Here is a 14,690-nt window from a genome sequence, read left to right on the forward strand (position 1 = left end):
AAGTGGAAATGTTTGCTTTAACTACATTTTGTTTCCAACAGGTACACATTTACCGCAATCTATACGTTTGAATCCCTCGTTAAAATTTTAGCTCGAGGGTTCTGCATAGGGAAGTTCACGTTTCTAAGAGATCCCTGGAATTGGTTGGATTTCAGTGTCATTATCATGGCGTAAGTACTTACCACACATTCAGTCAATTGGGATATTGATGGAAGAGCTGTTACATCTTTTCCCCAGTGGTTCTTTAGTATAGGTAACAAAAATGATGTTTTACTGGTTTCACTACTGGTAACAAAAGCAGTTTTATTAAAATATGTAACTATTCATAACAAATGATCTAAAGTATGATCATTACTTTCAAACCTGATTGCAAAACTAGTTGGGATGCAGTGTAAAATGTAAACAAAACAGAACTCAATGATTTGGGGATCGATTTTGACATTTATTCAGTGAAATACATGTTGAAATTGATAAACTTATTCTCAATTTGTTGTCTGCAACATGTTATAAGTTGGTCGCTTGTTTATCACTCTGTTACATCACCTTTTCTTTTAACAAAACTCATTAAGCATTAAGCAGTAAGCATTTGGGAACTAAGGACACTAATTGTTGAAGTTTTGAAAGTTAATTTCTTTTCCATGCTTGCTTGATATAAAACTTCAGTTGCTTGTCAGTCAGAGGTATCTCTTGTTGTATGATGTGCTTCATAATGCACCACACATTTTCAATTTTCAACTCTGGACTGCAGGTAGGCCAGTATAGTACCTGCACTCTTTTACTGCAAAACCACTCTGATGTAATACATGCAGATTGTGGCACATTGTCTTGCTTGAATAAAAAGGGATGTCCCTGAAAAAGACATAGTCTGGATGGCAGCATATGTTGCTCCAAAACCTGTATGTACCTGTTGGAATTCATAATGCCTCCAGAGATGTAAACATCTTGTCTTCATATTGAACTTAACTGAACATAGGTCCAAAAAGTTTTGCAAATCATTGTATTCTGTTTTTAATTATGTTTTACACAACATCCCATCTTTTATGGAATTGGGGTTGTACATCTGTTTCAAGTTATCATTTATTTTAAAAGCCATTTGTAGGTCTTAAAGAATATGGCTGGTTTTATTTTCCTTACAGTCAATAGATCACAAAACAAATAATGCATTAGATCACTTCAAGATATTTTTTTTGTTATATTTCCCCACCCTCTCTACTTGTCCATGCCCATGAATTTCTACTGTATATGTAAATATTTTTGAATGGCTCACAGATATAGTTTTGTTATTTATAATGCGATAATTTTCTCAAGTAAAATGCATGTTTTTAGCAACATTTTCTAAAACAGGAGTGAATATTGGATTTGTTTTGCATTATTTTCTGGTGTGGCTTAAAGGACATCTGCTGCTCGATTGAGTTTTACCAACAGCATTGTTCATTTTAAGAAGGAACAGGTCTCCCAGTGCTAAATGTGCCTCTTTTATGTCGTTCATTTGGAGAACAATGGGGGTCTATGAAACAAAGGACATTATTGTTTATCTTTATAAGATTTGTTGAAAATAAAAACCATGTAGAATATCACCAGACTTATCTTTGAAGTTTGTACCACATGGCAGCTGGTGCATTTTTAAAATTCTCATCACAATGAACTCTCTATCAGTTTATTTTCACCAATTTGCATGCCTCAATTTTTACTGTTTGACTCCTGCACTGGATACTGTTTGAACAAAATGTTGGCTTCAATCTATGTTTCATGTGTTATTGTCTCGGTCAGTATTTCATGGTAATTCTCATTTTCCCTGCAGGTATGTCACTACGTTTGTACCCCTGGGCAATTTTTCAGTTCTTCGCATATTCAGAGTGCTGAGAGCTTTAAAAGCTATTTCAGTTATCCCAGGTAAGCATTACCAACAAGTGCATGTTAGTTAGTCTCTTGTACAGTTTTCTCCTGCACCCCCTCAACCGCCCGTCCTCCAGTTCCCCCCGCCAATGTGTGATGCTCCCAGACCAACCTGTCCACCTCCTTATCACAGATATTTCACAGAGTTGTTTCACCATTCTGAACATTTGCAATCCTAAAAACAATCTTTGGTATCACAGATGAGAGCTAGTTAAATGGACATACAGGTCTTAAATAGATCAATGGATCAGCTTCTGAGTCCAGCTCTTTGACTCTCATACACATATAGCCACTGAAATCAAGTCTTGAGGAGCAAATCTAAAGATTTAATGTTCTTGTGTGTTTTCCTGCCTGTAGATCGCATAGTTACTCTGTGAGATCTGTGCCATTTGCTTTTGTGTTTTGGAACAATCTGCTTTTGTTTTCATTGCACTAATCCCTTGATAGCCATTTCCTCCAATTTGCTTGTGGTCAATGACAGCATAATGTCACTTAACCTGTGGGTCTGTCCCATCATTGTAGCATGTACAGCATTGCCGAAATGCATGATCTTAAATCACTGTGTAAGGAAAATGTTTTCTTTTTTTCCTAGCATAAAAAGTAAAAGAAGGAATGTCTTACTTTAAAGGGGAACTCTGCTAATATTACACCCAAAATCTTCTCACAGGATTTATGGAGTAAAGGCTAATTTGGTGGAATACTCCTTTAAAAGCAGAACTCATTGGCATCAGTTTTTATAGACAGCACATTACTGTTGTTTATGCTGTCATGTTCTTTTACTTGACTACTTAGAGTAATGACTGATTCTGTATTTTGCAGGCTTGAAGACCATTGTTGGTGCATTGTTCCAGTCTGTGAAGAAGCTTGCTGATGTGATGATTCTCACCGTCTTTTGCTTGAGCGTCTTTGCCCTCATAGGGTTACAGCTGTTTATGGGCCATTTAAAGCAAAAGTGTGTGAGGCAACCTGATAATTCCACCCTCAATGGTACAACGATGAAAGATTTCGACTGGGAGACATACGCGCTCAATAAGAGTGAGTACTTTGGTCTGTTCTGCTTTGAGTTAGTCACAACTTCATCCTGCACATAAAAAAAGAAATAACAAAAAACATATTACTTATGTAAGGATAAATAGAACGTTATAAAATTAGTCACCAAACACCAATTTTATTTTTATATTTTCCCCTTTTTCTCTATCAGGTAATCTGTATTACCTTAACGGCAAAAAAGATCCATTGCTTTGTGGATCTGGCCGTGGAGCTGGGTAAGCTTATTCTTCAAGGCTTTAGACCTGGACATTATATTTGGGTGGGTCATTTGCTACCATCAGTGTTCAACAGGTTACTTTTGACATGTATTAGGTTACCGATTACTAGGTACCCTGTTAAAATGTGATTACTAACTACTCTAATTACTTCATCAAAGTAATGTTACATGTGATTTCTATTTGATAACTTTGCTAACAAATGTTTTAAATCGGGCAATATTGTTGAAAATTGTCCAGAGATAGGACATTCAAACCAACATATATATATATATATATATATATATATATATATATATATATATATATATATATATATATATATATATATATATATATGTGTGTGTGTGTGTGTGTGTGTGTGTGTGTGTGTATATATATATATATATATATATATATATATATATATATATATATATATTATTATATTATTATATTATTATATTTGACTTCTTCTGAGCCTCACAGACTCTCTGCTCGTTACAGGCAGTGTCCAGAGGGGTTCATTTGCTGGAGAGTGGGAAGGAACCCAGACTATGGTTACACCAGCTTTGACTCATTTGGTTGGGCCTTTCTCGCTCTGTTTCGACTGATGACACAGGATGCCTGGGAAAACCTTTACCAGCAGGTAGGCAGTGGAATTAGAAAGACTGGATGAACTTCTCTAAGCATCAATCCATGTATTTATGATTTCCACACATTTTCTGTCATAAATGTCAATAACTTTGCTTCAAAGAAAATTAAAATACGTTAAACATACATAAACACAATAATAAAGACATTGATTAACAAGGTAGGCAACACAGGATGAGTGATTAATATATGGGTCATTCATTTTGTAGTTGAAGTACTTCATTAAGTAGCACTGTTGTCTTCCCTTCTTCTTTGGTTGCTCAGCGACCCCAGAAAAACAGCGGTGGCTTGCTTGGTGGCAGGTTGATGAAATGTTTGATCTCATGTGTGGTGAAGGATGCTGTATTTGTATGGTCTGCTTCTCTACATACATAAACAGGCAGGGCTTGCTGTGTCAAGGAGGGGCTCTGTCAAAGACAAAGCATCCTCACATTACATTATTGGTAATAAAAGAGTTCAAACAAACCTCTGAATGAAATGCAGGTGCATCTTGGTCAGAGGGAACAATAATGAGTCCTGCTGTGACTCAGGCAACATAACTTGAATAGACCTAAATGCAAATACTGTAGGTGTCCACTGAATAGGCTCAACATTGTACTAACTGCAAGTAAATTAAACATTAAAACAACAAAGATCCAATGATCATATCTTTTTGTGTGTAATTGGGTAGCATTACTTGTTTTTACTTGTTTGGTCTCTTGATCATGATCTGGAATGGTAATAGTTTATTTTTCTTTCTTTCTTTTGACCTGATGCAAATTTCACAGGGTATTTATCTAATTATTTCAATTTCATGGTTTCTTACCCCTTAGAAGTGAATGAGCTTGTCATGCTAATCTTGACATTATTTCTCAAAATATATTTGCCACAGACAAACAAATGGAGTGACCAAGAAATGGATATGCATTCTGCTGCACAATGATAATTATATACTTGAGTAAAATGAAGTGAAAGAAAAAGGAAAGAAAAGATTAAAGAAGAAATAATTACAACGCCTATAATAACTATAATGATACTGAATAACCAAAGCATAACGCTAAACTGTTTATTTTTTTTCCAGACGTTGCGGGCAGCTGGAAAGCCCTACATGATCTTTTTTGTGCTGGTGATATTCCTCGGTTCCTTCTACCTGGTCAACCTGATCTTAGCTGTAGTAGCTATGGCCTATGAGGAGCAGAGCCAGGCCACCATAAAGGAGGAGCAGCAGAAGAAGGAAGAGTATGATGCTATGGCTGAGCAGCTAAAACAGCAGCAAGAGGATGCCCAGGTACAGGACAATCTAAGATCTCTGTATAAAGGACTGATTCCAATTACATAGCATATAGTTGGGATGCATTTTGTTTTAGAACCAGAAATGACATTGTTTATGAAAGAGACCTGAGGGGTTGGGGGGTGGGGGGGGCTTTCTTTTTATGTTTATTTGGAACAAACAGAAAACCACTTTATACATGTACAAAACTTAACCAGGGGTGGAGGACTTACATAAAAGTTGAAATAGCAGACATGAAAGTAAATTCTCTATATATATTCTATATGTAAATTCTCACATTTATAATGAATTATTTAGCTATTCTCCAGCAGAATTTCAGGTTTGTATAATGTGTGCTTCAGAACAATATTTGAATAAATATGCTTAGTTACATCTGAGCCCTAGATTGGCCCACCATATTTTATGGTTGCCAATTACCAATCATATTTGAAAGTAAAATAGTTTTGTCTCAAAAATTTGACTGGCTCCAAAATACATGGTTATGAATCCTGTAAATTAGCCCCTACAAACCTACAAAATAAGATGCTGACCAACCATTGTATTTTTTATTACCATAAGACATACTCTGTTTCTTCCTGACACTAGGAAGAACTGTCTGTCTGCAGATACTGAGTAATATATGAATCACAAAGATTTATTCTGCCTCCTGTTGTTCGCTCTTTCCTCTCCTAGGCAGCAGCAGCTGCAGCAGCTGCAGAGAGCGGGGAGGCCAGCGATAAAGCCAGTGGCCCCGAGAGCTCCTCTGACACTTCCAAGCTCAGCTCCAAAAGTGCCAAAGAGAGACGCAACAGACGAAGAAAAATGAAGGAGGAGGAGGGCAAAGGGGCTGATGTGAGGGTTCCTAAATCCGATTCACAGGACAGTATCAGGAAGGCTCGCTGCCGCTTCTCTGTGGGTGCAAACCAGCTCAACTATGACATGAAATGCTCACCTGCACATCAGGTTTAGTATGAAAACAGTGATATTTTGTTACCGATGTATTATGAACAGTTGCCCTGCTTTCAGCTTATTTTGTCCCTTCTCAACTCAAAGTCCCTTTTATGGAGTGTTTTATCAATTACTATCACTTCAGTATTTCCATAATGGTAATTCTGAATCAAGTCAAGAATGAAAAAAAATGGAATAAATGTTAGACATTTCATCTTGATATCTGAAAAATATTTATAGTGTATAGTCCCACCAAATAGCAGTGGCATAAGCTGTAATATTCAATGTCAAAAATGTATATTATATATTCTTCAAATTTGGCTTGAATATTCACTTGAACTCAACGATTTTTTGATGGTCAAAAGTCAGGGTAACTGTGGCCTTCTCATTGTTGTAAACACAATGTCTCCAGAAAACCTTGAGGGAGGTTCCACAGATTTGGCACAAATGCCTACGGGATGTCAAGGATGAACTGATCAGAATTTGGTGGTTGAAGGTCAAAGGTCATTGGGACCTCACAAAACATGTTTTTGGCCATAATCGGCCATGTGCTTATTATGACAAAATTTTGAACAGGTGTCTAAGATGATAAAATGATAAAGTGATGGCATTTTATATCAAAGGTCAAAGGTCAGCTTTACTGTGACATCATAATGTTATGAAAAAACACTTTATCAGTCATTACATTTTCAGTAACAGAGGGGGAGATATTTGGTCAAATACTGAATTTTTGACACTAATCGTGTGTCCACCTTGAAACCGTGCTGATTGTGGAGATCGTCTGTGCCGCCGGGGGGAAGATGTTTATGAAGCATTCGTGTTTTCACAGACATGGATGTGATTTGTAAGTGCAACATGACTGGTTTGTGGAGGCATACATCAGCAAGGCATTAATTCTAATTGCAAAATAACGTAGATCAGGAAACATCAAAACTCCAGTCTGTGATCAGTGTTTCTTAGTTGAATAGCAGAAGTGTCTAACTTTTGTCAGTAAGAGGACTCGCTGACTTTCATCAAGCTCCTTGCAGAGTTTAAAATAAGTGACAGGCAGGAGAGGCAGATGGAGTGGTAATTTGATGGAGTGCATTACAGCCTCAGATAGTTGTGAGTGTGGAATTTTAGAATATTGATTAGCCTGTCGTCTTTTTCAACATATATATTTTCTAAATTTCCTGAATCTATATGAGCTGCTAGCAAATTTTGTGACTACTTTTATGTCATGGAATTATGCCCAATGCAACATTTCATTCACTGCTATCACAATGGCACTTTTTTTCTTTTCTTTATCGTCATCATCATCATCATCATCATCATCATCATCATCATCATCAACATCTTAATCATCATCATCATCACCTTCTTCTTCATATTTGTCTGCGCCAACTTCTTATATCCTTGTTATTGCCAACTATCAAAATGCATTTTTTTTATTTTGCAAGTTCCTCCTTGTAATGCTTATTACCACCACCACCGCCATTTTCATGATTATCTTTTTCTTCTTCATCACCATCATGATAACCACCTTCACCGTTCTTAGTCCTCACCAACTTGTATTTTTAATTTTGCAGTTTCCTTACATTCCTTACTGACATCATCATATTCATCATCATCCTTATCATCATCATCATTGTCATCATCAGGCAATTCTTTCTTCACCTCAACACAAAGATCACTTTTATGTCAATGACACATATGGCGATTGTTGTCATCAGCGTTCTGTCTTCTTTACAATCAGCATACTTCGTGTATCCACTGAAGAATATCTCTCTCTCCCAGTCCTTTCTGAGTTTTCGTGGACCCCTGCTCTCGTCCAGACGGTACAGCAGGACCAGCCTTTTCAGTTTCCAAAGCCAAGCGCATGACGTTGCTTCAGAAAATGGGTTTGCAGATGATGAGAACAGCATTTTTGAAGACAACCGGAGTCGGAGGGGTTCTTTGTTTCTTCCGCGGAGTGATCGACGCAGCAGCACTATGAGTCAGAACAGCTTCTTTTCGCATCTCCTACTTCAACCCAATGGGATCAAGCACAGCTCTGTAGATCGCAGTGGGGTTGCGTCTCTAGTGGGGGGCAATTCACTCCCATCGTCACCTGTGGGGCTCCGTCTACCTAAAGTGACAGTAGATATGGCTTCCACTGGAGACAATGTAAGAAAGGGTTGGTTTGCCCAGATGGCCCTATTTCATTTGCCTATAGTCCATATCTCCATTATGGTTTTCTACTTTTTCTTTGTCCTTTTCCTGTCTGACTAACACTGTATGTTTTACCGTGTACCTTTGAAGTTGAAAGGCCATAGAGACAGAGTGCATTTAAGTCCCACCTTCACCAGAGGGGAAAACAATTCATCGCTTTCCTTTGACTTCATATTGTGGGGCGGTGCCTCCTTGTCATTTGTGTCTGCTAGCAAACAACACAAAAATACCTGAAAGGCGCTGTGTGTTGGGATGCACCACCAACAGTCTAACTAATAACAATAATAATAACTAAGTTTTCATGAGTTGCAGAACAGAAAAACAGCTTGAAGCAAATATGTGAGGCATCAGCAGTAAGACATGGCAAAATTGTGGAGTGCTGACGTGCAGCAAGAAGTTTGCTTATATGGCCAGACAAACTGTTGAAAGCTAACTAAGCTTTTCAAGGCTTGGCTTTGACCTTTGTTACATTAAATGATGATCTTACCTGGTGATTTGATCAAATAGTTATAAATATCAAGTATGTCACCTCTAGCCATTCAATCAGATCATTTCTCCCAAGATAAACAAAGTAAGGAGAAGGGACACTGAAACCGACAATACTGAGTTTGGGTGGACCTCTGGAAGAATAGCTTCAGCTTTGGCTAAAGCTAATGGGAATCCTAAATTAAATGAAATGTCAATAGACATAGATCCAAAAATAATCATTTGACTTGAAATCTAATGCTTTTTTGCTGGTTACAGGCATTTTGTCAATGTTTCAGCCCTTGGTTGCGTATTGTGGGCTAATAGTTTTCCCTTGCATTGGGCTTTCGGAGTGTGGTGATTGTACTCTGTCTCTATACTAGTGATTTATTTAACATTTAATTAATATAAATTTATTGTTAATCTTTTTTTTTCAAAGCAGGTTTTTGGTTATAGAATGATGCATGTGTCAGAGAACTATTGGACTCTATTTATTTAGGCGCTGTAAATGCTGTCAACTTTTTGCATTCCTCCTTTGTGCTAATCAATTACAAGCAGTGCTTTGTGCTACATGCTAACATCAGCATGCTAACCTGCTCAGGATAGCAATACTAAAATATTTAGGCTGGTGTGAATGCATTTAGTTTTGGTCGTATTTGCCCATAAACCAAAGTATTTTACAATTAAAATATCTGACTTGATGATGGCTCTAGAGGACAAGTCAGGGGATCACCAAAGTCCTTAGGATTTGTCCTCTTGGCACCATGTATCTGCAATACCAAAGCTCATAATCATCCACTCCATAGTAGTTGAGATATTTCACCAAAGGCCAAAAATGTAATTATGCAGCTAGCGTAGCTAAAAATATAAGCAATGAGGTAATATTCAAAAATCTTTTCCAAATTTTAGGATAAAGACACCAGTATTTTAAGTCAACACTAAAACACTTCCATCTGTTATACATATTCAGTGGCACACAGGAAGATGGTCACTTAATACAAAGCCGTTGATCAGTCTTTAATCCAAAGTAACAGCAATTGAACATAACATGACCAAAACAAGGATCCAACACAGACTGAACTAAAAACCAGAACTTAAATAAAAACCAGACTGACAACGGGATGAAGTGCAGGTGGAGAAAACGGGTGGAGAGCTCAGGTTGTTCTGAGGGGCAGGGAAGGACTAATGAGGCTGATGCAGGACAGTTGTGTAGATGGGTAAAAGAGGGAAATGCAGCACAGGAACACAGGAGGGGAAACACAGACCCAAACCCAAGAACCCTTGTCCTAATAAAGGCAATTTAAATGAGTCTTATACAATGGACTAGTCTTTCCAAAAGTCTATGAAATCACGACACACACTGTGACAAGGAGCAGTGTCTCACAAGGCTTCCCACAACCCTTGTAAGATATGAGTGCCTCAGTAGATGCTAAAGTAAACTTTTAACTTGTGAGGCTGGCTTGGAGAATGGCAACAATTTTTTTTCACTGTTACAATTGTTTCTCAGTCCACCGTGATTGGCAAGAATAACTGCTGCTACTGACCAACTGACCAGGGTGTCATATTGTGCCAAGTTTTCATGTAGAGCTTTACCTATTGGAGTCCAGCCGGACACATTCTGATGCAGAATTCCTTTTGTAGCTTTTGTATGTCCATGATAACATGTTATGTCATGATGCACAGTTGAATCCTTAACAATTTTTTCTATCTCCAGGCTGACACCACTGACACAGAATACAGACAGGCTCGTGGAGGACCACAACAGGAGTTTATGGACTTCCTTGAGGGGCCAGAGGCCAGACAGAGAGCTCTTAGTATAGCTAGTGTCATAACTAGCACAATGGAGGGTAGGTATTGTGCACCATTGCACGAGCATCCTATCTTGGTTATATCTTGTACATTGAAAAGATAAATGGTACTTTTAGATGAAATTTTTTTTTGCCATCACTTGTACGATAGAACTTGAAGAGTCCAGGCAGAAGTGTCCTCCTTGCTGGTACAATTTTGCCCATACTTTCCTCATCTGGGAATGTTGTCCAGTATGGCTGGAGATAAAGAGGATGGTTAAGCTGATTGTGATGGATCCATTTGTGGACCTAGCCATCACCATCTGCATTGTACTCAACACATTGTTTATGGCCATGGAGCATTATCCAATGACCGTCGGTTTCACTGACATGCTGACTGTGGGCAATAAGGTGAGTCCGCTTTAAGTGTTAAGTACAGAAAATTGTTTTCTGTTGTGTTTTTTTTGTAAAATAGGTAATATGTTGATTAATGGTCAGTATTTCTGATTGTTGTTTTTATAAAGGTATTCACTGGCATCTTCACAGCTGAAATGGTCCTTAAGATCATTGCTTTGGACCCGTACCATTACTTCCAGGAGCGATGGAATATTTTCGATGGAGTCATTGTCAGCTTAAGCTTGATGGAACTTTGCTTGGAAGACGTGGGAGGCATGTCTGTTCTGAGATCATTCAGACTGGTAAGTCTAAATACATATCTGTCAGAGCCAATACTTTCAGGTGCTTTTCGCGTGCCGAAAGAAATGGAATTACTTGTTTTTCTTTTGTTTTCACAGCTGAGAGTATTCAAGTTGGCTAAATCGTGGCCCACTCTTAACACACTGATCAAAATAATTGGCAACTCAGTTGGGGCTTTGGGCAACCTGACGCTGGTGCTGGCCATTATCGTCTTCATCTTTGCTGTTGTGGGCATGCAGCTGTTTGGAAAAAACTACAAGGAATGTGTGTGTAAAATCTCTAGGGACTGCACTCTACCTCGTTGGCACATGAATGACTTCTTCCATTCATTCCTCATTGTGTTCCGAGTGCTTTGTGGAGAGTGGATAGAGACCATGTGGGACTGTATGGAGGTGGCTGGGACGACCAAGTGCATCATTGTCTACATGATGGTCATGGTTATTGGAAACCTTGTGGTACATTATCATCTCTTATGGTCAATTCATGAATCCAACTTGTCCAACCTTGTAGATTTAGCCAATGGGTGCAAAGAATAACCACCCACGATGCATTTTTATAACTGCACATTTTTATTATGATAAAGTACATAGATTAAAGATAACACAATCTTACATCAAGTCATGTCACTGTCTGATAGGTGCTGAACCTGTTCCTGGCTCTGCTGCTGAGTTCTTTCAGCGCTGACAACTTGACAGTGACGGATGAGGAAGACAACAGCTTGCAAATTGCCATTGCTCGGATTCACAGGGGCATTGCCTTTGTAAAGTCCTATCTTCGAAGCAGCTGCAACAGTGTCTGTCTTGGGAAAGAGAAGAAAGGGAAGGGGGAGGAAAAATCCCTGGATGAGCTCCACAAACCTTTAGGTCCGAATAGTGTCCCCAACCACACCATCATAGACTTTCCTAAGAATGGAAATGGGGATGTAATTGGAGTGGGCAAAAATGGAGACAAGTACATAGTCAGCAGCAAGAGTGATGACTCTATAATGTCTTTCATCAACAATCCAAGCCTGACTGTCACCGTTCCTATTGCTGTGGGAGAGTCTGACTTTGAAAACCTCAACACAGAAGACTTCAGCAGTGCCTCGTCTGATGCACCAGGATGCACTGGGGTAAGGGTGCTCTTGTGGGTTGGTTTGTTTGGTCTGTCAAGATTGCTTTATTGTTAGAAATTAGTTGCTTCTTTAAAGGATTATTTTGCTCATTTTCAACCACGCTATTTCAAAACAATATGGGTAGCATGTGTAGATGAATTGTGCTAAACTCTAACTAGTGCCAATCTATTCGCCCTCCCCCCTGGGAAAACTAATCCAAATCATACAATTTACTTAATTTGGAGGAGCTTCGCTGGTTATCAGGCTATTGCTCAAATTTCAGGCTGTACTTCTGTTTTTTTGTATTGCCCACCACCCATACCACCAACAGCACAGACAAAGAGTATACAGTTGATACAGAGGGTTACCCCCCCACCCCCCTCTCACGCTCTTAAACTCGAACTGAAATGTGATCACGATCAAATGGTAAAACTTTGCAGTGCTGATCAAATATAAATCAAGATTATTTTATCCTAAAATTTTCCCATACATATATTGAAATACCCTTTTAAGCTGTAATAGTGAGAGTTTGTGAACAGGAAGTGGGCGTCATATTGCCTCCGGCATAGTGAAAATGCAGGTGGAAAAAAAAGGAGGTCAGATGATAAAAGAAAATCAGCGCTGATCAAATACAAACCAAGATTCTGTTACTGTGTTGTATATTTCTCACCTCAAATGTTTTCAGAAACGTGTTTTAGATTATGGTTTAACTGTAATATATGATTGCCAGCCACCATTGTTTCACTCAGACCAGTCTACATTGCAGGTGCGTTCGTAAATCCAATGTGACGCTTTACATTAAAATGAGAGAGCTGTTGTTCAAAGTAACAGAGCCCTCTATTTCTCCATGAATTAACAAATGGTTAAAGTAACATTATGCAACTTTTAGTTGATTGTTGAGTCTCAGTCCCAGGTTGTGAAATACCAACACGTTTAATTGATGGTTGGACCGAAGCACCACCCCAAAATGTTGGAGCTCTGCTGCTCTCTCAGCAGAGCTCCAGAGCACATTCTGCCACTTCAAAAGTGCAGTGCTCTAGATAATCGAACATTACATTCAAACAGTGCTCCATATTTACCAACAGTCAAGTTTGCACTCAGAGTGATTATTTCCGAAAGCACCCTATGTCATCCACCAGCGGGAGCGTCTGTTAAGGCATGATGCATTCTGGTAGTTGTAGGTTTTGTATTTCTTGAGAAAAAGCATCTTTTTTTCTCAGTTTTTTCTGGCCATGTAGCACCAATTTCAAAAGCATTTGGCTTTCTACTGCAGAGACAGCCTAGTTTTATGTGAGGACTCTCTTTATATTGGTGAAATGCTTCTTTAAAACCAAATCTTATCAGCTATATCACTAATGTTTATGGTGTGTGATGGGTGGGATTTCAGTGTTGGTTGAGGTTCTTGGCAAAAATATCAGTTATTGAAGCTAAATGGTATGATTTTTCGCAGTAGTCATGTTGCAGCACTTTGTCCACAGTGATGATGAGGTATGAGCATGTGACCTAACATTTTCCCTGAAGAGCCTATATACCACGACCCTTTAACGAAGGTGAAGCCATATAGACAGGAAAATACCAGCGTGTAGATTTCATTATGTGCCATTTAAGTCTGAGTGCTTGGGAGCTGAATCTGAGCTGTTTGTGCTTTGAGAAAGATGACACGTGAAAGAAAAAAAGAAACATGCTGAGTGTCTATTATGTGATTGTTGCTTCTTTGAGATTTACTTTTTAAATGTACTACTTTAAATTTTGTCTCAGCTTTCAATAATCAGCCAATATTTTATGTGAAAAATTGTAAACAAAGTCATTGCTGCTTGCTTTCTGCTGCTTTATAGATGCTCTCAACATTTCAGGAGACAAGAACACTTCACTATACATAAGCTGGAGATTACCTACTGCATGTAATCACCCAGTTACCGTTTAAACAGATCAACCATTCATCTTTGACCTCTCCAGTCCTGAATTTTTATTTTTGTTGTTTCTGTAATATTTTTATTCAGTCAAACATCAGTGAAAGTTAATTTAGTTTAACTAAAATCAATTTTTTGTTTTGTTTCATTTTCTTGAGTTTTACAATATTGAGTAAATTTTGGGAGGCCCTTTTCATTCCTATGAGAATTGTTCAGTGGCACATAAAGCCAAAATGGTTTAACTACCGGGTGTGAAATTACCCATATGATAAGGAGATCAGCCATATTTTCAAATGCAAAGTGCTGTCGAAAAGCAAACTTTCAGTTTAGCACTTTGGAAACTTGAATGGAGATAAAATTATTTAATCTTGCAGGTCTTCTAGATTTTCCAGATATTATCCATACTGAATGAATCAAATCTTGAGAGAAAAATTAGTTATTTGGCAGGGAATGCAATGCTTACAAAAATCAATCTCCTGATTAACAGATGTGTCCTTCACCATATAAGTCAATGGGGAAAGTCTTTTTGGACCGCAGGGCATCACGTGATGGTGTAAT

The 14,690-nt window shown here is 38.3% G+C and overlaps 1 protein-coding gene across 1 annotated transcript in view; it reads left to right on the forward strand.

The window, feature by feature from the left end:
* Positions 1–14,690, forward strand: part of scn1laa (sodium channel, voltage-gated, type I-like, alpha) — a 32,256-nt gene that overhangs the window by 5,750 nt on the left and 11,816 nt on the right. The window contains exons 5-16 of the mRNA XM_088083223.1: positions 42–170; positions 1,802–1,893; positions 2,716–2,931; positions 3,098–3,161; positions 3,648–3,789; positions 4,855–5,061; positions 5,737–6,006; positions 10,361–10,493; positions 10,606–10,844; positions 10,958–11,131; positions 11,228–11,584; positions 11,767–12,240. Of these exons, the coding sequence (XP_087939349.1) occupies positions 42–170; positions 1,802–1,893; positions 2,716–2,931; positions 3,098–3,161; positions 3,648–3,789; positions 4,855–5,061; positions 5,737–6,006; positions 10,361–10,493; positions 10,606–10,844; positions 10,958–11,131; positions 11,228–11,584; positions 11,767–12,240 (2,497 nt within the window). The remainder of the gene's footprint in view (positions 1–41; positions 171–1,801; positions 1,894–2,715; positions 2,932–3,097; positions 3,162–3,647; positions 3,790–4,854; positions 5,062–5,736; positions 6,007–10,360; positions 10,494–10,605; positions 10,845–10,957; positions 11,132–11,227; positions 11,585–11,766; positions 12,241–14,690) is intronic.

The sequence above is a fragment of the Plectropomus leopardus genome, chromosome 10 (assembly GCF_026936395.1).
Source record: "Plectropomus leopardus strain MGB_pleo_1.0 chromosome 10, ASM2693639v1, whole genome shotgun sequence".
Classification (NCBI taxonomy): Eukaryota; Metazoa; Chordata; class Actinopteri; order Perciformes; family Serranidae; genus Plectropomus; species Plectropomus leopardus.